This window comes from Nyctereutes procyonoides, unplaced genomic scaffold (genome assembly GCF_905146905.1).
Source record: "Nyctereutes procyonoides isolate TBG_1078 unplaced genomic scaffold, NYPRO_anot_genome, whole genome shotgun sequence".
Taxonomy (NCBI): Eukaryota; Metazoa; Chordata; class Mammalia; order Carnivora; family Canidae; genus Nyctereutes; species Nyctereutes procyonoides.
In genome coordinates, this window is record NW_026575146.1 from 2,001,241 (window position 1) to 2,026,328 (window position 25,088).

The 25,088-nt window shown below is 38.5% G+C and overlaps 1 protein-coding gene and 1 pseudogene across 6 annotated transcripts in view; one reads left to right on the top strand and one right to left on the bottom strand.

Annotated features, from left to right (window-relative positions):
- UTRN (utrophin) overlaps positions 1-25,088 on the top strand; it is a 497,690-nt gene that overhangs the window by 95,864 nt on the left and 376,738 nt on the right. For all 6 annotated transcript variants that reach the window (XM_055311522.1, XM_055311520.1, XM_055311521.1 and 3 more), the window contains one exon: positions 11,086-11,147. In XM_055311522.1, the coding sequence (XP_055167497.1) occupies positions 11,086-11,147 (62 nt within the window). The remainder of the gene's footprint in view (positions 1-11,085; positions 11,148-25,088) is intronic.
- LOC129501120 (U4 spliceosomal RNA) lies at positions 16,691-16,819 on the bottom strand (annotated as a pseudogene).

Here is a 25,088-nt window from a genome sequence, read left to right on the forward strand (position 1 = left end):
CATTAAATAATCACTATTAGTGGGTAGCTTGAGTGGCTCAGCGGTTTAGCACCGTCTTCAGCCCAGGGTGTGATCCTGGAGACCCGGGATCGAGTCCCATGTTGGGCTTCCTGCATGGAGCCTGCTTCTCCCTCTGCCTGTGTCTCTGCCTCTCTCTCTCTCTCCCTCTCTCTCTCTCTCTGTGTCTCATGAATAAATAAAATCTTTAAAAAATCACTATTAGCAAGGAGGCTAAAAAACAGTTCATATAGCCTGTTTCATAAGCTTCGTAAGCTACAGTTCTCTGTCCTCCTGAAGGACAAGTAGGTTTTAGTTGGAGTCAATGCAGCAGTATTCCAGAACCATGCAATGCAGCGGAATGGCTACTGTGCACCTGAACTGTGCCCTATGTGCGTTGGGATGAGCTATAAGTGTAAAATTCACCCCAGACTTCAAAAAGTATACTAAGAAAAAGAGTGTAATAGTTTTTAAAATATTGATTATTTGTCAAAATGATATTTTGCATATATATGGGGGAAAGACACAGTTCTAAAATTGATTTAATCTCCTTTTTTAACATGGCTACTAGAAGATTAAAAATTTTTATATTATCTGGCTTGTGTTGTGCTATAGAACAATGCTGTTTTAGAGAGAGGACTTAGAGGTCAGTATCAGGCAATGAGGCTCATCCCAGCCAATGGCTAAACACAGGATTGAACCTCCTACCTATGTCAGATTTTTATCCTTCATAGTCAGTGGTGGGACTTGTCTATAAAATATTTTGGCCAATCCACATTTATTGACTAACACTAAACTCACCATTGGGAGAGTGTTTCTAACCTTCTAATTATGCCAATTACTGAGTGCAGCAAAAGCACATTTCTCACGTTCATTAAATTAGTTTGCAAAGTCTCTGGTGTTAATGGTGACAAAGATCTTTGTAGAGGCCACCTCTAGGGTTTAGCCTTTCTAATTAAATTACAACTTCTTGTCTGGAGTTGTAATCCTAGGTTGGGATAACATTAAGCCCCTGGAATGGTTTGCGTACTGGAGTTTATGTGTTCCTCTGTGGCCAGCCTTTCCAGTGGTTAAGTAGCCTGCCTTTCCTTTCCAACTTTTCCTCTCAGGATTCCTCTCCTCTGCTTTACAAAAGAAAGACACACCACTCACCCTCTCCAGATCTTGCTGTGCTTCATTACTGTATGGTGGCAAACAAGGGAGCAACAGTAGAATGCAAAGTAAAGAACATTCTCTTAAGAACTATTAAAACGGCTAGTGCTTTACTGCATCCAGGAGCAAGACTTTGTGCCTGCCATCCATTGACCATCCATCCATCCATCCATCCATCCTCTCTCTGTCCCTCTCTCCATCCCTCCCTCTCAGAATGAGAATTATGATGTGAGCCATTGCCCAGTTACCCTGGAGACACAAATGAACATGGTTTATAAGTAGAAAACTAAAGTCAGACTTCCTCTTCAAAAAATAAGTCTGATTAGCTCGTTAGTTTGACAATGAGGACTAGTTTTGCCAATTAGGTAGTAGAGACATATCCTAAAAATTGAGCTAAATTTGTGGCTTTTTAAAAAGATTATTTATTTATTTATTTATTTATTTATTTATTTATTTATTTATTTTTCATGAGAGACACACAGAGAGAGGCAGAGACATAGGGAGAGAGAGAAGCAGGCTCCTCCAGGGAGCTCAATGTGGGACTTGATCGCTGGACCCGGGATCACGTTCTGAGCCAAAGGCAGATGCTCAACTGCTGAGCCACTGAGGTGTCCCAAATTTGTGGCTTCTTAACAATGTGCTAGAAGTTATATCTTTTTAACTATTTAGATTTACTATAGATATTGTCAAATGTGCATGGGAGTTCTTTTAGAGGTTCGTGAACAAAACTATTTGAAGCCTCTGACTTTAACACAAACGTAGCATCACACTTTCTATGTTGAAAATTTATATTACAGACACCATACAGGAAGTTTTAAGTAGAGAAAGAAAAGGTGCAGAAAGACACTCCAGGAGAGAAATGGTACAGAGACTCACATGGTGTTGGGATTGCTTGAGGGTGACCACACCCGTGTAGCCAGGTGAGCTTTTATGGCTGAGAATTTCAAAATGGTGACCTAACCCAAGACGGGTCCATGGAGGGTTTTGGAAAAGAGTATCAGAGAGGCAGGATGGAGGGAAATTTGGATGTTTAAAAAGCAAGATGAGTGGAAGAAGGAGGTGAGTAATAAAAATTAAGAGGAGAGGTGGAGGGAAGAGTCTAAGCCCTAGGAATTCTCCAAATGATGGGTTATAGTCAAGGAAGCTTGTAGCTCTGGACATTTTGGAGTGTTCATTCTGGCCTCTAAGGTTGTGTAGACTTTTGTAAGTCTAGTCTTGATGAGCTGAAGATAGTTTTTCTTTGATTCTCAAATTCCTTGGGGTCACACTGCTCTTTGGGGCTACCAGGGAACTGTCCTGAGTAGCTGAATTGACAGGCAGTACTTGAACTTGCATGAATTGTTGTCTGGGTCTTCATCTGTCCCAGGGTATTTATGTGGGCCATGACACACACAGAATTATTTGAAAATAGTTCCAAAGAGGGAAACTAAGCAGCACTGTCACACCCTTTAATTCATTGGGGTTGGTGGCTTCAGATAGTTATCACTGGTGTCTACAATGCTCATTCATGATCATTAATTGCTTGCTGCTTTTCAGTATATATTTTTATCTGACTTTGATGACCCAAAGCTGTAATTACAGAAGACATGTAGTTTTCCTATATCAGTTCTATAGAAAATAATAGCATTCCTACATAGGAGTGCAAGGAGATACTTGGGTACTGAAAGTACTGTTTTCTTTTTCTTTGGATATTTTTTTCCCAAGATTTTTTGTTTGAGAAATGCTATTTGTTGGATGTTTTTGTTTTATAACATGGATTTATTAGGAATCTAAAAGAATCTAGAAGAATCCCCTAGATTTCCTCATCATGTGGGGAAAATAATTAAATAATTAAAATCAGAAAATTGCTGTGTGAATATTTAGCAGTCTTGACATGTTTTTGCTCCTATTTTAGAAAGTAGAAGTTGTCGTGACAGAGTTTTAAGTCCGATCAGTGGAATGCTTATTCCATTCAAAAAAATTTTCCCTATTCTCATGTAAACTCATTTGCATAAATTTTCATACGTCTGGAAATAATATGCTTATGAAGATTTCTGTAGACAGTTTGTAGAACATAATAGATCTTTAATAAGAATAAAATGAAGGAATTTCACATTTTCTTTTTAACATTCTAGCTATTTTATCACTAAAATCACTAAAAAAATATTAGTTTTTTATTGACTTTTCATGACAGTGATTCATCATCATTATGACTCATTCAGCTCTTCCTAAATTACCTCTTCTTGTGCTATGACATTTCAAGCGTTTTTTTTTTTTAAAGATTATTTATTAATTATTTATTTGAGAGAGAGAGAGTAGGGAGGAGAGGGGGCAGAGAGAGAGGGAGAAGCAGACTCCTTGCTGAGCAGGGAACCTGATGCAGGGCTGGATCCCAGGACCCTGAGATCATGACCTGAGCTAAAGGCAGATGCTTAACCTGCTGAACCACCCAGACTCCTCTCAACTGATTTTATTTTGTTTTATTTTATTTTTTAAATGTTATTTATTTATTTATTTATTCATGAGAGACACAGAGCATGAGAGAGAGAGGCAGAGACACAGGCAGAGGGAGAAGCAAGCTCCCCATAGGGAGCCTGATGTGGGACTTGATCCCGGGTCTCCAGGATCACAACCCAGGCTGAAGGCAGCACTAAACTGCTGAGCCACCCGGGCTGCCCCTCTCAACTGATTTTAATAAAACTCCTTTGCTGCTGGGACAAAAGTCCAAAGTGAAGTGTTTGTATGTAAAATTTGTAATTTTTCCCTGTAAATTGGGTGCTTGTTCTTTTGCATTTGCAACATATATACTGCTGTTTATATCTAAGATGTGAAGAGTTTTTCCAAAAGATATTTCCAAAGAGAAGGTTTCAAACAATTTTGAATGCCTGTAAATCTCACAGACTCAGTCTTTAGACAGAGTTTGGCAACTCTAGAAAATGAAAGTTGGAAAACATTCCCTTCTGTATTTAAAAAACTTGAATTCATCAAGTGGAAAATAGGTGAGAAGTGAATAAACACTAAAATTAAAGATGGTCAGGAATTAATGGGTTATATCTAATTTTGAAAGTAATTCTTTAGGGAATAGATTGTTTTGCAATATTTCGCAGAGTAAATGCAAAAGACCTATCTGTGAACCCCAGTGACTTTGGAGTAAAATGCTGTTGAACTGGGACTAGTTCAGAAAGTCTGGGTATCTCAGAGTTTGGTGGTTTTGCTTGGTAGTTCTTGAGTTTTTGCATTTTCAAAATGCAGTCTTATGGTCAGCATCATGAATCATTATAGAAATGCAAATCTGAGCCCTGACATACCACTTCACACCTACCAGGATGACTATAATTAAAAAAGGAAAATAAACATTAGCAAGGATATGGAGATTGAAATCTGTGTGCATTGCTGATAGGAGTGCAGCCGCTAGGGAAAACAGTTTCCATGCAAGGCAGTTTCTCAGAATCTAAACATAGAATTACCACATGACCTAGTGATTTCACTCTATATACCCAAGGGGACTGAAAACAGGGATTCGAACAGATACTTGCCTGCCAATTTTCATTGTGGCTGTATTCTCAATAGCCAAGAGGTAGAAACAACCCAAATGTCTATCAACAGACGAATGGATGAATAGAATGTGGCACTATGGGACACCTGGGCGGCTTAGTCAGGTAAGCATCCGACTCTTGATTTTGGCTCAGGTCCGATCTCAGGGTTGTGAGACTGAACCCTGTGTTGTGCTCTGCACTCAAGCATGGAGTCTCTTGGTCCTTCTCCCTCTGCTCCTGCCCCCCCCCCCCGCTCACTCTTGCTCTCTCAAATAAACAAATACAGAAAATCACTTAAAAAAGAGGCATATATGTACAATGAAATATTATTCAGCCATAATAAGGAAGGATATTCTGACACGTGCTACAACATGGATGATCCTAGAAAACATGATGCTAGGTGAAATAAGCTGGATGCAAAAGGACAGATATTGTATGATTCCACTTATATAAAATATCTAGAAGAGGCAAATACATACAGATAGAAAGTAGGTTAAGGGCTTCTAGGGCCTGGGATGAGGGAGAATGGGAGAATTATCATACTTTATTTATTTTTTTAAGTAGCCTCCACTTCCAACAGTGGGGCTTGAATGTACAACCCTAAGATCAAGAGTCACATGCTCTATGAACTGAGCCAGCCAGATGCCCCTGTGAATGGGAGAATTATTGCTTAAGAGTTAAAAAATTTCTTTCTTTTTTTAAAAGATTTTATTTATTTATTCATGAGAAACACAGAGAGGCAGAGACACAGGCAGAGGGAGAAGAAGGCTCCTTGCGGGGAGCCCGATGTGGGACTCGATCCCAGGACCCTGGGATCATGACCTGAGCGGAAGGCAGATGCTCAACCACTTAGCCACCCGGGTACTCCAAGTTATAAAGTTTTTATTTGGGCAGATGAAAAATGCTTTGGACAGAGTGGTGATGGTCGCACAGCACTGTAAATGTAATTAACATCCCTGGATTGTGCATTTTAATATGGTTAAGTTGGCAAACTTTATGTTATATGTATTTCACTACAATTAAAAAAATTTAATAATGCAATATACCAAAAAAATTGAATTGTAGACTTTACATGGACAAATTGTATGGTATGTGAATTGTATCTGAATCAAGATGTTAAAAAGGTTTGCAATCATGGGAGGAGTACTGGATAAAGACATATGGATTCTTTTTTCTTTTAAAGATTTATTTATTTATTCATTCAGAGAGAGAGAGAGAGAGAGGCAGGCAGAGACACAGGCAGCGGGAGAAGCAGGCCCCATGCAGGGAGCCCGATGTGGGACTTGATCCTGGGTCTCCAGAATCACGCCCTGGGCTGCAGGCGGCGCTAAACCGCTGCGCCACTGGGGCTGCCCAGACATATGGATTCTGATCTGATTTCTGGCTCACCTAACTTCATTTTATGGGATAAGCTTCTGACATGTCTACTTTCAGGTTTGATTAGATGTTCTTTTTATATGCTTTCCTGCTCTCATACTCACTGACTCTGTGATAGTAAGGTGGGTATTTTGGGTGGGTTAGGTTGGTTCTCTGCTGAAACATTTTCCTCCAATAGTAAAAATGACAGAAATCCTAAATACAGTGCAAGTGGGGCTGTAGACTTTGGAATCAAAGGGTTGCAGAATTACCATAAATTTGGGAGCAAAGTGAATGGGTCATAAAGAGCATGTGTTTACTTAAAGAGGTTGCTTTTCAAAGACTCTATATTTTCTTAAGAAAACATTTTTGAGCATATATTTGTAACTCTGTACTCATCTTCTTCTTATGGATATAAACATTTTTCAGGATTAAAAACTTTCTAAAGTTTGGAGTATTTTAGAATTATTATTTTAATATTATATGTCAAATCCTCTGTTTTCTCATAGATATGCAATTATGTTTTATTTAAATATGCTCTTTTTTGTGAGGTATTGATTTTGAGTCTGAAATGAAGAGGGTATTACTCTACTTTCACTTACTCTGTCTAGAATGCCCTTCTTTGCAGGAATCAGACTTCATCTGTCCTTCAAGATATATTTTTGATGCCTTTTTTTTTTCCCCCGTGAAACTCTGACCTTCTTGTACTTGGCATACATTGAATGCAAGCTCAGGAGTCTGTGGGACCTGGTTCTGTCTGTGACTGTCACTTGCGCAGTAGGTGATGCTGGGCAATTCATTCAGCTTTTGTCCCCGGATTTCAGGCTTCTTATTTGATAAGTAAAGTTGTTTTCCTCTTGTCACTTCACCCACGTTCACATCTCCCAAAGAGACCACTGAATTGTTTTTTGCTTTTTATAAAGTGAAGTCAGAAAGACTGTTTCAAATGCAGTTTTTACCTTTAATAACTTCAAAGTGTATGTAAATACGATAAACTTACGAAGATAAATTTGAAATGCTAATCATCTAAACTACACATATACTTAGGTAGTTTTGACAATTTTGAAAAGCACATTTTAAAGTTCTTTTTTTTTCCAGGCCCTCTGGGATTGTCAGATTTTGAAACAAATTTGGAGTTTATACACTCTAATTGAGAGCAGTCTATCTCCTCTTGTCTCTGTGTCTTTGACTACACATTTGTAACATTTGGCAGATTATTACATAATATTTACATATTTCTATGTGCCATTTTAATGCATGTTGTTTCAGTAAATGAATTGGTGGCATTCAGAGGCCAACCAAGTGGGTACAAGACAAGAGAGGAGAATGATCTCATTAAGCTGTGGTAGTAGGTTTCATTGGGTTTGATTAAATACAGTAGCCAGAAAAAGAAGAAGTGGGAGTATCATCTGAAATGCTGTCATTGCTTCCGAAATAATCTCTTTTGCTAATGAGAAACTGGCTTTCTAGGGTGAGTTGCATTTCATGAGAGACTTTAATAAAGCCAGTCCAAGTTTTAAATCATCCAACAAGACAAATCTTTTTTGGCTTAAAGTATAGGGACTTTTTCTCTGAATAGTTGTATTCTATGGAACTCAGATTATTGCCAACCAATTAGACATTCTTCAGTTGTTTTGAAAGATGTAGAGCCGAGTAATGCTTTCTCTTTAATAGTGGTTCAGTTTTAAAGGCAGTATACATATTCTTAAGACTAGTAACTTTCCATAAGGGAAACAGGTCCTAATTTCTCTACTACATTTCCAGTATAGGATTTAAATTGAGATTTGTTGCTATGTTCTGGTGAAAGAATTTTTGTATGCATTTGAGCTGGTGAAGTGAAAAATATTGCAAGCCGGTTTCCTGGAAGATTGATCAGGCAGTTTTGTTGATGTTTCTTGCTTCACTTCTCTTACCCATCACAGAAATAAAATTCCAGATGAGACAGCAGCAGAGGCCCTTGGATCTGTGTGAGCATGCCAAAAGCATTTTAAGAGGAGCAAAATATTTAGGGGAAGAATTTGGAAAATCAGCCTTAAGGGATTTAACACATTTTTCTTCTCCTAATTCAGTCCCGTGTTTGTCCCCCTAATGGAGAAAGGTCATTAATGGAATAAGGTTTGCTAACTAAACCCTGAAAGGCTTTCAGAAACTAAAGGGTTTTTCTAAAATCCAAATCTAAAGAAAATGCTTATTTGGAAACTGGAATGAATACATTTAAAGTGTAAATTATAGTAACTTATTTATAGAAAATAATCCAATTATGTGTAAGATGGTGTTTTCTGCACATTTTTATTTTGGGGAAATTAAATGACAGATTGGCTTGACAATGGAGAGCTGGAATGACTTTGAGACTTTTGAAGTTCTCTATGAATTTCTAGGAAGGGCAGAATGATTGATCAGAATTGCATGACTAAGATTTTTAGTTGTTTTCCCACCACTTAGCTATCGTATTTTCACCTTCCCGAAACAGAACCTGGGCCAGGGTTGTTACCTCAATTGTTGTGGTGCAGAGGGCAGTTTTCTATTAGTAAGTGTTCCAGATTTGTTACATTTTAATCTCATAATTGAAAAGCCACAGGCTAATTCCAGTTCTTTTACTAAATTCCTGTGTGTGTGTGTGTAATTGAACAAAAGGAAATGTGAACTAAAACTTTATTGAAATATGAACTCTCCTCCCTCTTTTTTTTAACTGTATCAGGAAAATGAATACAGGGAATGTTTATAAATTTGGGGGTATTTTTGAAATATTTGGATGTTGGACAACTTATCTTTACAATCTCATACTTTATTTCATATTGGTTACATAAATTCATATTCAAACTTTGATTTGACTCCAAAAGAACAAATATTATTATAGAAACATTAAGTTTTATAAACATCTCTGTATGGCAGAAATCTGTTTGTAGATCTTTTTTTATGTGTTCAGTTGAAAAACCTTACTTATCATTTGGTAAGGTGCAGACACTCATTTCTTTGACCAGTCTACATCTGGAGAGGTACCTATGAATTATTAAATATTTTAATATGTTTTTGAAAATAAGGTTAAATGCTCAGAAAAGATAAGAAAAAAGCAAAATTTATTAATATGAATCCCTAAGAATTTTTCCCATTTTTATGGTGATAAAATCTTTAAGATGTATGAATGTTATGAAATTAGGAAAATATACTATTTATGACCTTTATATGTATTTTTATTCATAGCATTATGGAATAATATGTATGGTAAAATTTACAAACATAAATTCTTTCTAAGGTTAATGGGACAAATAATTAGATTTTCTAAGAGCTCTGAAGACTGATATTTCATATTATATTCATATCGGTGGGGCTGTTTTAGTGCTCTCTGCAGGTTGATATATGTGACTGACATCTATTCTGCGTATAATCTCAGCTTCATCCCTCTTAGGTGTGATTGCAAGGTGGGGACTCAAGAGTGTGTAACCAAGTCCTCTTGGTTAATAAATGGCAATGTGTGGCATTGATCGATGGTAGAAAGCCTGAAATCAGGTCTGATGCTGACTGCATTATCCTTTCTGAAGGGAAGGCCACCAGTACAGTTAACATCAAGAAGGTTCTTAGACAACAGTTTTGCTTTTCATCCAATTGCCCCTTTTGTGTCTCAGAGTCAGTCTCCAGTTACCTTTATGGACATGTCAACATGCACTCTTCTGGAACTGCTGCCATTCTACTTATTTCAGGAATGACCTTTTAATCACAAACTCTCCTTCCAGAAGGGAGTTAAGGACCAAAGATATCACAAACTTGGGGAAGTGGTGGCTGAACTTCTAATTCTGCTGGTAGAGATGAACGAGGAGGTCTGTGTTGAAGGCAGCCCTTTGAAACTGATGCACAGAGAGCAGAGAGCACTTGGGCCTCTCTGTTATTATTTTGCTGTTGTGCTGTGGGAGGCAGCCTGGCAGTATGGATGGCACCGGGGCAGACAGTGTATTTATACACACCCACACACACAGAACCCCAGCTTTCTGCACGATTCCAAATACTCCTGAGGCAGCTTTCAGAACCAGTTAGAGATTGTTAATGTGCTGTTTTGTAGGCTTTAAGCCAACAGTGACTCTTGCTGGTGGTAATTGAGAACTGGGGAGCTGCTGAAGAGGATACCATTAGAAGTAACAGGAAGGGTATAGTGGGTATTTATCTGCCATGTTTACACACATACTGTAGCAATAATTATAGCAATAAGGAAGAACTCAATGCCAGTTCTTTGCCAAATGTTTTCCACTCATATTCACTAATCCTCACAATGCCCTTGCAAGCTGGGTGTATTCATCTCTTTTGCAGATGAGAATCTGGGGTGAGGAGGCATTGTAATGATTGACCCGAGGTCACAAGCTAAGTGGATTGGGGTGCGGTCTATTTTGTTCTAAAGCCTTTTTGTTCTTTTTGATATAGCACATGGTTTCCTTGTACTTAACTAAATCATTCTGCCTATCTTCCAGAAGTTCAAGATGCTATAATTTTTAAAGTCGAATTTTACTGGCTGTGGCTTGGAGCATGAATTTATAATCAAAACCAAAGTTGATAATTTTTTTTAAACGACTCTGGTTTCTCCACTTGTAAAACCTGTAGATTATGTTTATAGTTCAGGATCATTAAAACCTCGTCCTGTCAGTTTTAGTACAGGAAAACAGGTTGTGGAATACCGTTATACTAGTTTTTGTTCTGGAGGGTATAGGACTTGTACAAAAAAGGAGGAAGATCGTGAGTTTCCTAGGTTTTTGTGGATAACTTTGATTTTTGTTTTGGACATGCTAACATCTCTCATGCTGAAATTTTAAACTGCAACAGGAAGTATGTGCAAGAGTGTGAAAGTGAGGTGCTAATTCTATCCCACACACATATATATAATGGTTGACGGTAGCAGGCTGAGGCCCAGGACTGGGTTCCCTGGGGAAGGTGCCTGAGCTTCATGTTCTATCTGAGCCTCAAGAACTACTAGTAGGACTACTATTTTAAACTCTCCATGATGGGGATGATTGTATTTAGAATCCTTCCCAAAGGTACAGACTTTCATACTTTTTCCCTTCTCTCCCTTTCCCTCCCACAGATGAACACAATGACGTGCAGAAGAAAACCTTTACCAAATGGATCAATGCGCGATTTTCAAAGGTAATGAATACTTTATTTTCTTTTTCTTTTTTTTTAAAGATTTTATTTATTCATGAGAGACATAGAGAGAGAGGCAGAGACACAGGCAGAGGGACAAGCAGGTTCAATGCAGGGAGCCTGATGTGGGACTCGATCCCGGAACTCGGGATCACTCCCTGAGCCAAAGGCAGACGCCCAACTGCTGAGCCACCCAGGAGACCTGGTAATGGAGACTTTCAAACACTATATGATGATCCAGTTTTCTCTTTCTGACTGATGGAGCTTGTTTGGAAGTGCAGTGAATTTTCCCATGGCAGGTAACCTAGCAGAAATCTTCTGAGTGTGCAGATACATTTATACTTTTTAGAAATTCTCAAATATATTTAAGTGGAAATCCTGGCACAAACAGTTCATGGTATAAACAGCTTTTAATTTTTACCTGGCATTCTCCAGATAAACAACAGTTGGCTGCTTTTGACTCTGTGAATCCTGGGTACATTTAAGAAGTGAATATATCACTGGGCAAATTTGGTGTTCCCTTAGCTAGATAGATGATGGTTTCACTTTGCCTGGTTAAAATCAAAGTTATACAGGCAGCCTTTCTACCCCATGCAGAAGTGGTTAGGCATTTTATTACCTGTGGATTTGGCTATAATGTTAATCTGCATTGTGGTTCTATTTTTGTGCACTTCCTCACTTCTTTCTCCAAGGATCTAATCTCTCTTCAGCATTTCTAAACCACTTGGAACATAATCAGTGTTTTTTTTTTTTTTTTTTTTTTAATAATTTATTTTTTTTCTTTTTTTTTTTTTAATTTTTTTTTATTTATTTATTTATGGTAGCCACACAGAGAGAGAGAGAGAGAGAGGCAGAGACATAGGCAGAGGGAGAAGCAGGCTCCATGCACCGGGAGCCCGACGTGGGATTCGATCCCAGGTCTCCAGGATCGCGCCCCGGGCCAAAGGCAGGCGCTAAACCGCTGCGCCACCCAGGGATCCCATAATCAGTGTTTTGAGCAATATTCTTTTTAGGGGCAGGGAAAACCAAAAGAGTAATTGGCGGGGCTATTTTCAGACTTGTTCTTATATAATTATCCATTGGTTATTGACATTGGAATTTGGTTCTTTACGTTTGAAGTGGGAGGAAAATTTTTAGGACTCCATGATAGAAAGAGGAGAAATAAAGTTTTCTTGGAGAAATATCATCGTAGTCTTTTAAATATCATGAATGCTACTTAAATTAAGAGTTATTTTTTTCAAAAGTTTCTGTTTGGGAAGGTTGCAAAGGTCAGGAAAATAAACATCAGTATTTCTTTGAGGCAACCTGAGAATGTTTTAGGATTACTTTGAGTAGCAGCACAGTTTAAAAATTGCTTCATATCCCAATATTTACATATGATTATTTGATTGCAGTGTTTTCTTAGGTTTTGCACGTTTTTGTGGAGGGATGTTTTATCTTGCCTCTAAGAATGTTAGGAATGTGAAAACTGACCTTGACAGAAGGGTAAAAAATATAGAAGTGCTTGCATAATTGGTGGTTTTATGTGTAGGATTTATTCTAGAGCAGATATAGGTATTTCTGGGGAAATTAAAAAAAAATTTTTTAAAGATTTTATTTCTTCTGAGAGGCACACACAGAGAGGCAGAGACATAGGCAGAGGGAGAAGCAGATTCCATGCAGGGAGCCCAGTGTGGGACTGGATCCTGGGACTTCTGGGATCACACCCTGAGGCAAAGGCAGACGCTCAACCACTGAGTCACCCAGGTGTCTCTTAATTTGTTTTATTTTAGAGGCACAGGTAACATCTGGGTGCTTTGGATTTGACATTATGTAAAACTTTTGAAGTATTCATCTGCATGTGACCATATTCCGGGCAACATAGTTATAGCAACTGAAAGAGTCTGGATATGAGGTGTTTTATCCCAGTGTTTTCTTTTTCTTTTTTTTTTTTTAAGATTTTATTTATTTATTCATGATACACAGAGAGAGAGACAGAGAGAGACAGAGAGAGAGGCAGAAACACAGGCAGAGGGAGAAGCAGGCTCTATTCAGGGAGCCTGACGTGGGACTCAATATCCCATCTCCAGGATCAGGCCCTGGGCTGAAGGCGGCGCCAAACCACTGAGTCACCCAGGCTGCCCTATCCCAGTGTTTTTATGAGTGCTGAGATGTGTTAAGATTATCCCTCCTGATTGTTATTGAGGAGGATATGGTTATTTCTAGGTAGAGCAAATTAAACAGACCTACGTTTTAGCAGCTCAATTTAGTTTTGGGGGGAAGAGTTGCCTTAGAACTCCTGTTAAAGATCATTTGGGGGCAGCCCGGGTGGCTCAGTGGTTTAGCGCCACCTTCAGTCCAGGGCGTGATCCTGGAGACCTGGGATTGACTTCCACTTCGGGCTCCCTGAATGGAGCCTGCTTTTCCCTCTGCCTCTCTCTCTCTCTCTCTCTCTCTCTCTCTCTCTCTCTCTCTCTGTGTGTCTCTATGAATAAATAAATAAAAGCTTTAGAAAAAAAAAGATCATTTGGGGAGTGCCTGGGTGGCTCAGTGGTGGCTCAGATCATTTGGAAGCATCATAATCTTGGTAGATCTATGTTTGAGGGACATTTTAAACTGAGTCAATGACTTTTACCCGTGTTTATGAGAATGGAGAGAAGTAGTGCTATAGGTCAAGGAAAGGTGGAGACAACTGAGAAAGAATAATTGAAAATGTTTATCAGTATTACCATGAATTTGGCTCAGACAAGATAGCACCTTGACAGTCTGTGACAGACTGTTGAACTGGAGCATCAGCCAGTAGGTCTGCTTCATCTCCAGGTCCAGAACCTTGTCCTGATGGATGCAAGCCTGGCACCAAAGCTTTAGCTCATACCCAGCATGGCTGAAGTACTTCCTTTGTTGAGCTTTAAAAATATCCTCACTACAGTTACTTCTTTTTCATTGGATGGTTCCCAGTGTCTGTTGATGATTTGGTCACGTACCTAAATTCTCTCAAGAAATAGCTTGGTATCAGATAAGCATCCGACTCTTGATTTTGGCTCAAGTTGTGATCTCAGGGTTGTGAGATTGAGCGCTGTGTTGGGCTAAGTGCTCAGCAGGGAGTCTGCTTGGGATTCTCTCTCTCCCTCTGCCCTCCCCTCTGCTCACTTTCACTCTCTCTCTCTCAAATAAATAAATAAATAAATACATCTTTTTCTTTATGACAACTTTATCTTTTTTTTTTTAAAGATTTTATTTATTTATTCGTGAGAGACACACAGAGAGAGGCAGAGACGTAGGCAGAGGGAGAAGCAGGCTCCCTATGGGGAGCCCCGTTTGGGACTTGATCCCAAGATGCCAGGATCGTGCCCTGAGTCAAAGGCGGATGCTTAACCACTGAGCCACCCAGGCATCCCAATAAATAAAGAAATCTTAAAAAAAAAAAAAAGAAATAGCTCAGTATTTATTGCTGGTTATTAACATCTTTAAAAAGACCTCAGATAACACCAAGTCCACTACTACCAGGATAGTTTACTTAATGAACTTGATACTTAAATTTGTACATTTGTAATGTACATATTCTTCTGTTAAATGAAGTGAGGGTTTTAAGTCCCATGTAAATTATTTGCCCCAGGAAGCTTGTAATCACTGTGAAAAGACCAGGTAATATTATCATTTTTAACATTTTTAACATTTTAACAGTTCCAGTTATATAAACTGACACAGAAGCTAAAAGCTTATTTTGTTTGGAGAAAAAGTATCAAAAGTAGAATTGACCCTGGAAACATTTCCTTTCAGATCCTTCTAGTAAGAAATCAAAGTAGAAGGAAAATTTGATGGTTCTAGAACACACTTATCAAAGAAATTATGACTATTTGGATATAAAGAGATGGAGGGTTCATGGCAGTGACATTGAACTTCATCCACATTTTTTTCTTTTCTTTCCTCTGGCTGTCTTAAATCCATAAATCAGATTGCTTCCACACTGGTGACCAGGAAAGAGAATACATATTTCTATGCTGGGAGATTTCTATAGATTCCCCATACAGCTTAATTCTACTCAGCTGGGAAAAGGTAGTTTTTGGGCTTGGTGCCAGTAGGTAATCCAGAGGCTAGCACAAGAAAAAAAAAATCCTGGTGAAGAGAATGAATTTGATTTCATTTATTTTTTTTTACCCATGTCTTTTGGTATATTGTGGTAGAGTTTTAAATAGAATTATTGATTGAGTCTGATCCTTCCCTGCAACATGGGTCCCTCTCCAGAGCATTTGGGCCCTTGTGCTGAAAAATGCCAATAGGTACGGATGGCATCTTTCACTGATTAGGAATTTATTTTGAATTCCATCCCTGGGCATTTATTGGGGGTTCCCTCCCCAGTACATTGCAATCAAACAGCAAATCTTGTTGATTCCACTACCTCTGTATATTCAAAATGTTTATTTCCCTCCCTCTTTTCGGACACCTCCTTTTGTCAAGATGCTATTATCTGAGATAGGAAAAAATGTGAAAGACTTTAAGGTAGGCAAAAAGATTAGTGAGAATCCTGTCAACTCAGACCTCTGGGTTATTGGCATTCTCTTATCTTTGAGCAGCTCTACAACTTTGAGAGTTTTAGAAAACAGATAATAATGCAAATGATTCTTATCCATAAAATGCAAAGTAGGTGGAGTGCAATTGATTGCTGTCCCTTGGCTAGACCTATTTTTGCATCTGCTGTAAATTTATTTCTGCTTTCGTTTATTGCATATAAACATGTTGTGTTTTGAATTCTCCTTTGGACCAGTTTAACACCTCACTGGTTCTTTTGTCAATTAATGAGTTAAAGTCACATGTGTATGAGAGTCATGATTTTACTGCTTTTTTTTTTTCTTACTGAAAATTATCCCTGAACACGTGGACCACTGTGATAATCTACCAGCTGGTTCTGTCATGCCATGCTTCCCCTTACCTATTCTTTTCTACTTTCTACAGAATAGCCGGAGTGATCTTAAAGTGTAAGTCTCAATAACCTTTCTCTTCAGTTAAATCTTTCAGTGACTGCCCACTGTTCAGGCTTTAAAGGCTCTAAATTGTTGCCACCTCCAATCCACTCCTGATTGCATTCTGCTTTTACTCTTATTCCCTCTTGGTGCTCTAGCCATCATGATGAGCCTGCTCATGGCTTCTACCCTTGCTCCTTCTTCCGTCTTTTCTTGGCCAACTCCTTCTCTTTCTTGCCTGAGCTTAAATGTCATTTCCCCAAGATACCTTTTCTGAGCTCCCAGACTAGGGTAAGATATGCATATGCTCTATACTCCATACTCATAATGCATTATCCGCTGATGCACTTATCAGAATTGTACTTGAAATATTTGCATCTGAAAATATTTGTCTCTCCTCTCCTAAACAGTGGGATGCTCCATGAGTGCAAGGATTGTTTATTTTGTTCATTGGCACCACTTCTGGCATTTAGGAGGCCCCCAGTGAGCATTTATAGACTTGATAGATTAGTGAATGATAGTGACAGAAACATATTTAAGTTCCTAATACTTTATATCTATAAACCAGTTGGAAGTGGTTATATTGGAAAGAGGTAGGAGTAAAGAATTGAGTGCAAAATGGCATAAATGGTGTTACTTCATGGATATGAATACGTTTTGGGAAAAGTTTTCAATTAGCAATAATCGCGCCTCGGATAAACCTCATTGGCTACGATACTGCCACTGCGCAAAGCTATATATGAATACGTTTTGCCGCATTACTTACAAAAAATGAACAAACAAATCTAACTATGCAATTTCCCTATTTACCTGTTTCTTTGGAGTTGCACTGGAAAGATTGTTAAATCACCTTTTGGATTTAATTCATGATATTCTCACATTTGCTGCTTAGGATTCTTCAAGTAGGCTCCTCCTATTAAATTTGGTGTTGAAAAATGAGATTTAAAAGTTAAAATTGGCTCAGTTTACTCCTGGATAAGGGATTGGTAAAGCACTTGAGAATATTCAGTAATATGGATCTAAAACCATCTTTTGATTTTTCACTATATCAAGAAAAATGATAGCTAACACAGCATTCACTATAAATATATATTCTTTTTGCTGCAAATTCTTGTTAATATATTATAGAAATATGCTTTGGAGTTTGGGAATCCTGAGAAGTCACCCAGTGTAGAATAACTTATGGTTGTTGGATTCTAAAAAGTTATGAAGAACTCAGAAGAAAGTGATTATCTAAAGGTGCTAAGAGTTAGGAAATTTAACACTTATTCCTGGATGTGCTGCTCATTTATTTATGACCTCAGGCAAATTATTAGCCAATTTTTCCAGGTCACTTGATTTTTATTCCTTTAGCTATAAAGCACACTTGATCATAATTACTCCTCATATTGCTAAGAGATATTGAGGCATTATTATGAAACATTATGGAAGATTATAATTACTTAGGAATGCTAAGTTAGGACCCTGTCAGGTAAACCCCACCTGTGGTATCCCTGGTCTGTGCTACACATATATTTTAAAACAGAAATTGCAAAAAAAGCATTGGCTCATTAAACCCACTTTATTCCATTGTCTGGTGGGTAAAGCTTGAGTGTTTGGTTCCCTCTCATTTTTGAGTGTCTGGTTTCTTAGTGGGCTGGTCTCCCAAGGGAGGCAGCGATGGCCTCATTGCTTCACTGTTGGGAACTTTCTTCTGACTCCCAGCCTGCATTTTCTTTGGCTGACTTTCAGAGCTGCTCATCTGGCAGAGCTGAGATGTACAAATTGCAGAGGCTCTTTTATCAGTTTGGTGAGGCGATTCTCAAAAGAGGTTTAACAAATAAAGGTTAGGCAGAGAATGTGCAGACTGAAAAATGCTGAACTTCAGTTTGGGCAGATTTCTGCCTTTCTCTTTTTGAAGACAAAGATGAGCCAAGTTTTCATACAAGTTACTAAATTCCAAACTTGAAATTTGAATTGATGGAGCATAAAAGGAAATCTATGAAGCCTTTTTTTTTTTTTTAAGAAAAAAAAATAGATTTCAATGTGGAGAGCTATTCAAAGGTGTTCCTTTTGGAGACAGTAGGACAGTGCTTGTAGTGTCTCATTGTTTTCTTCTCTTTTTACATTGGAAGCTGGTGGTCCCGAAAATGAGAGCAGATGTGTAGGGAGCTTTGTGGAAGATGGGGCAAGAAAAGCAGCCTGTAGATGTTCATCCCTCCTTTTAGTCTTGTGAAGGAGACAGCACAGGCTTCCTGTGTGACAATCCGTAGCATCCACAGTAGAGATTTGAGCTTTGAGAGTTACACATTGGGTCCACTGTTGATTTATTTTCATGAACATGAGGACAGCAACTCAACTAATTGTTTTAGACACTGTTAACTGTTCAGCTGATTCCTTAAGAAGTTTCAGTGTATGTTTTCTCACTATTACCCCTAAAAAGCAAACAATAAAATGCACTCTGCATTCCTAAACAGTTCCAAGCTATGTTTTGGCTACATTCTGTAAATTTGGTTCTGCTGTTATTGTTTGTTTTCATTCAATTTGATTTCTGTTGTTTGTATTGGTACCAAATATTATACTTGCAAAATCATTTTCACGTGGTTACTGTGGTTACAGTAAAAAAAATTAATATGCTGTGTTTTGTACGTATTGAGTACTTAATAAATGATTTTGACTGAGCCTATTAGTAGTTGTAATTGTTAAGCAAATTTGATAGTATTTGCTGAGTGTTTGTAACTAAGGCTCAGATTTGAGATTGACCTGCTGAGGGGAAATGCCTTTTCACCTTCTCCCTTCAAAGGGGTGAACAGAGCCAACCTGTACCTTGATTTTCCATTCAGCCTGAGCGACCCTACCGTCCCACATTCAGAAATGGGCTCTGGTTGCTGCAGGGGTGGTAGGCCTAAGCCAGTATGGATCAGTGAGCTGTAAGGACAGCATTGCTGAAGAGGTGACAGTTTTGGGGGAAAGAAAGCTTTTTCAGTTAAACAGAGCCAGGAGACAGTAGACCCATTTTCAGCTGTACCTGACCTTAGGAATCCTTTAGCTCCAATTGCTACATGGGGTAGTCACCTGCCAACCATGAGTGGAGCCAGATTGGTTGGGGAAGTGGGAGAGTTGATGCTGTTAATTTTGTTTTTATCATCTGTTGCAGAAATAAAAAAAAAATCCTGCCAATAAAAAAACCCTCTATTTGATAGACTACAGAGCAAACATAATTTATTATTGAGTGTCACTATGAGATTGGGTGAATGCAAACAGTTAGAATGTCTGGACAGAACTTCACACAAATATGCAGTGAAGTCGAAGAAAGAATGATGAACACTTATCTCTTGGAGAGAACAAGTGGATGTACCTTGCCTGGGTCTCTTGTGTATTTTCTCTTGGGAGACTCCAGAGTTACTCTGAAGTCTTTGTTATCTTGAATTAGAAAGCTGGAGTTGGGAGTTTATTTAACTCCTGACCAAAAAGTTGGTCCTGTTGTGTTTTTAAGGAGAGACCTTAAGGGGAAAGAAAGGGCAGGGCAGCTGCCTCTCCTTTATTAAATACAGTGTCATTTTATTTACCTTAATATTATCATTATCAGTATCATAATGAATGCCTTGCACTGGCCCCATGGTAGCCTATCTTTTGAGGAACAGCACTCTCCAAACATTTCCACTGCTTTGCCAGTTGTACATGTATGGAATGAGCTGTATTGTTACAGACCTTGCCTGGTAGGCAAGTGGGACGGGTTTATTCAGCCTGTAGACCTCACCTGGTTGTTTGTTCCTGGATAATGCAATTGGCCCTGCCTCTGGCTGCCAGCTGTGTGAGCTTCATATGTGGTTACTTATCATCTGGATTTATCAGCCCTATCGCAGTTACTTTGCTTACCCAAAATCAAGGTAAAACTTTTTACATGCTGTACGACTTTTGATTCTCAGAAAGATACTATTTGGTTCCACTTGCGTTTTACAGTATTTTTTTTTTAAGGAATCATTGATTTGATTCCTATGTGAATACTGCATAAATCATTGCTCTGTAATGTGTTGCTTGTGTGATGACCTGAGCCATGTTTCTCCAGTTACTCTCCTTCCTTTTCTTTCCTCCCTCCCTCCTAGCTCCAAGCAAGCTTCTAAATGGCATCATTTTCATTTCTTAAGAACTTGTGCTGACCACCTTGAATTCTTAAAAAGAATGGCCGAGAGCCACATGCTCACTGGTTCTTTGACTGTAGCAATCTTGCTGGCTTTCCTTTGGAAGGTATTTAAAAACCTCCTTAGGCATTTCATTGCACTCATTTTGCTCTCACTCTTCCGGTCGAAAGCAATGCTGCTTTCATGCTTTCCCTATGGGGTGGAATCATAAAATGGTTACTGACCATCAGAGGTCTTCATTTCATTGGTGAAGCTTTGACTTTATAATTATGATGAGCCTAATTTTATCAGTTTGCTTATTTAATCTTGGCTAGAGATACTATTGTTTGTTGTAATCTGTTATTTATTTTATGCAATAATACATATTACAAAAAATCAGATAGAAGAAATCCAAAGAAAATATTCTTCAACTACATTTAATCCCAACACCAAGAGAAAAAGCATAACATTTTTGTTACAAAAACTTTAAAAAATATATTCATACATAAACATAATTAACCAAAATGGCATTGTTCATGGTGCTTACTGATAGATTTACTGACTGTTTAAAAAATGAAGAATTACAAGAGCTAAAAGGATGCTACACTTGCATCAGTGCTGAGATTTGGGATTCATAAATGAAAGATTCTGTTTTTAAAAATATTAGAAGAAATGTTAAGTTAAATTGCTTTTTTCTTTTGAATTTTGAAAATAACCAACCCTTTGCCAAAAACAATCAAAAAGAATAAAAGAGAGAGGTGCTAAAGCTTATAATATGTTATCAGAGGCTGGGGACATTGGCTTAATCTCAGATGAATCCGAGAAGAATGCAAATATGACATGGTATATATGGTATATATGCTATATAGTATATGTTTATATATGTATATGCCGTGTATATCCAAGAATACGATACACACACACACACACACACAGTAAACAGTGGTAATAGTAACTGAATTGCATTGGCTGCCTCAAATCCTATTTTGAGAATAGAGCATAAACAAATAACAGAATAGCTCAACAGTTGAGCTCAACTTGTCAAAGAGCCCAAATTTATTATTTGTTTCTAAGATATCATATGAGATGTTAGTTGTGAAAGCATTTAAAAACTTTTGTTTTCACTCATCTTATTATGCTCAGTTGTAACTTAATTATTTATAATGAGATTAGGTAAATCATAGGACAGATTCTGTCTGTGTACTGTATCTGTTGGTACAAATTTGGCAGAAGCACACTAGCTCATGAGTCCCTCTTAATGTGCTCAGCATGCTGTGTTGATACTGGTTTTGTTTACGTCTACATTCTGAGGGCCTTGAAAGCAAGCCCTGCATTTGTCAGCCTCGGGTGGTCAGTGTCAACCCAGCACCCCAGAGAGAAGGCACTGATCAGTCTTCCAGATGGAAAATCCAAGTTTCAATTCTATCTCTGGTTGATTGGTTGTTGGTATACATAATTAGCACTTTTGCCCTTTTAAGAACTCCAAACTGCACTTCCTAAATTTTACTTTCTTATTCCATCTTCTGCAGATTTTTAAAAATTTCTTTTAACACTAGTGCTGTTGCTGAAAAACTTGGCCTCTGTGATGTAAATAACTGTGATTTGGGAGTATCGAAGGAGGAGGAAAAAAAGACAGTGTCAGATTAGAGACAGGGTGGGGACCTGAACCCAGAGGATCTTTTACTTGGAGTTTGGATAGTCTTTACCTTTCATGGGAGTCCTTTGCCTATAATTAGAGTTATTCTAGCTCTTCTGCAGAAGCAAAGGGATCATTTAGGCTAGTCCTGCAGGAGCCATGATGACAAGGGGAAGTGGTTACGTTTGAAATGTGTGTTTGGAGGTAGAAACATGAGGTGGGGAGTGAGTGGGGAAAAAAAAGGATATGAAGCAACTACTTTGTGTTTTGGTTTGAGCCATTAATGATTGCTGGTGTTTTGTATTAAGTCATGTTCTCTAGTCTTCGGATGGTGTCGTGTCTGTGTGTGTGTGCATGTGTGTGTCTGTCCTTTCTACAGAGTTTGTCAATTCCTCAGAGGACTCACTGTTGACTAAACTTACATCTCACCTCTGTGTGGTTATGTCCTGCATGGAGATTGCTAATCGGTCGCCCTATGATCTGGTATGCCTGTGGACACAATTTGTTGATAGGCACCATGTTTTCGGAAGCTACAAATATCAGGAGATTACACAGATAAATAGAGATTTCCAGATTCTTTTTTTTAAATTAATTAATTAATTAATCATTTATTTATTTATTTATGATAGTCAGAGAGAGAGAGAGAGAGAGAGAGAGAGAGAGAGAGAGAGAGGCAGAGACATAGAGGGAGAAGTAGGCTCCATGCACCGGGAGCCCGATGTGGGATTCGATCCCGGGTCTCCAGGATCGCGCCCTGGGCCAAAGGCAGGCGCCAAACCGCTGCGCCACCCAGGGATCCCGAGATTTCCAGATTCTTTTGAAAAACCAGAGGTCTTGCCAACAATGAGCTGGGATTCCTGCATGGCTGCCGGTGGCTGGAAGTGAGCATTGGCTGTCACTGCCAGCCTTTGGGCTGATTTCTCTGGGTGTGATAGAGCCCACCGGGTTTGCTTCATGCACTTGTCCTGTCACATGTTGCCATTAGTATTCTCTGCCGCTGCCCTCCGGCAGACCCTGGCTGCTCCTCATGCATTGTGATGACAGTTTGCTTCTATCCTCTGACACTCTTAAATTCAGAAGCTTCTGTGTCCCAGCTGCTGGTATTAATGCTGGTCCCTCTTGTCACAATGGTGGGGTTAAAGCTAGTGTCAGGAGAGTGCACAGAAGTACAGGGCAAGAGGGTTGGAGGAGGAAGTTGCCAGTGCTAGTTACTTGCAGCATCTGTCATCTGGACTCCTATCATGTTGCTTTTTCAATTTTTTAAGGTTAAATGTGACCCACAACTTATCTATATTCCAAGTCCAAGATTGTTCATTTGTACTATTTTGTGTTTATTGGAAAACTATGAGAACCCTCTCTTGTGAATAAGGAGGGTGGCCTGAACTTGGCATTTCTGCAGGGCCAAGCACAAAGGGGGTATTTACCAGATATTTGTCTGATTGAATTATTAAACTGTATTTTCTTTGTCAGAGAAGTCTCTGCAAATATGTCTTTGCAAAAAAATTAAAAATCTAAATAAGAGATTGACTGTCAGGATGAATCAGTTTTTAATTTTATTCAATGATGACCTCTGACATTTCCAAACAGTTTCCAGGGTGGGCCCCATGTTAAAGCTGTGTGCTTGGGAAAAAACTGTCTTCATTTTGAGTTCATTTAAATCTGATATATATTTTGTTGCTTTCTTTGGGAAGTCATTAAATATAACTTCCTGTATTCTATCCCTGATCAATTAAGTATTTTCTTCCTTGTATGTCACACTCTCATCCCCTTGTAATTTTACTGACAGCTTAGTACAAACTTTGAGAATATGCATTTGGAACCAGATTCTGTAGCATTAGATCCTGGTTCTTCCCTTCTCACTTGTCACATTACCTCTCTCTTATTTCCCTACTTTTAAATGTTATTATCAGGAAATAATGAATACATGTAACTAATACATCTAAATCTCTCTAAATCTCTTAGAACATATCTAAGTGGTTGCTATTACTCTGCCTAAGAACATTTCATGTTTTCACTGCCTGTTTTTGTATGGTCCACAAGCTAGGAATGGTTTTGACATTTTTAGGTGGTTGCAAATAATAAAGAATAGAATTATTTCATGACACATGGATATTATATGAGATTTAAATTTCAGAGTCGACAAATAAGGTTTTATTGGAATATAGTCATCATTATGATTGGCTCATTTGTTTCTATATTGTCTAGGCTGCTTTCATATGACAATAGGATTGAGTAGTTTTGATAGAGACCACCTGGCCAGCAATGCCTAAACTAGGCATTCTCTGGATCTTTACAACAGAAATTTTCCAACCTCACCTTATAGGGCACAGACAGAGCACTGAATAATTGTATGTGCAGGTGTTACTGTCTTGGGTGGTAAGTGGAACTTGCTCTTTGGCAGAGTCTGGTTCTTTCCATCTGTATATGGGACATTCCTAAGTTGTATTTGTCAGGAATACATAATATTTTGCAGTGACTGGCCATGTGTGTGGTGAGTTTGGGTATGTGTTTTCTGTGTAAGCTTTGAACCACGGTTTTGGGTTCATATGAGCCCAGGTACCTTTTTTTTTTTTTACTTTGTCCAGTGAGGAGATTCACAGGTTGTGTTTTCCTCTCCTTGGCTATCCTGCAGGTGTAGTCCTTTTGAGGATTCTCAGTAGGAATATATACTGATAACACCATCACTGGCATGGGGTTAGAGAGTGTTGGAGAAAGGGACACAGCACAAAACACGTTGTTTTCCTGATTGCCATCAACATTCATCTGAAATTTGGAAACAGAATAAAGAAATTGTGTTGCTATTACTGTAGGGTTTTGTTTGTTTAATGTTTTTAAAGAAAGTAAGGGCACTGGTTACACTGTGTGAATGATTGACTTCTAGAAGGACAGGACCCTGCCTGGGTCATGTTTGTTTCAACAGAATGCTCCGCAGGGAGCCTTTCTTAAGGTTTGTTGCTCAGTAAACCAAGAACTAGACAAGCGAGAGAGGAAAAGAGTGTCTCATCTAGAGAAATTGATGCTACTTCTTAAGGCCTCCTACTTTGCTATCCAACAAACAGTGGAACTTAGGGAAGAATCTAGTGAGTTTGCTGTTGAATTATGGCTTGTCTCATGGTACAGACCTATGGCACAGTGTGGTGTGCTCCAGTATTATCATGTTCATGATTTTGGAATGGGATATATCTCTCCAGGTCAGCATATTAGTGAATTTGGGACTTAAAAGATCTTCCTCTTTGAATTGACACTAATGTGTACTCCAGCTCAGAAT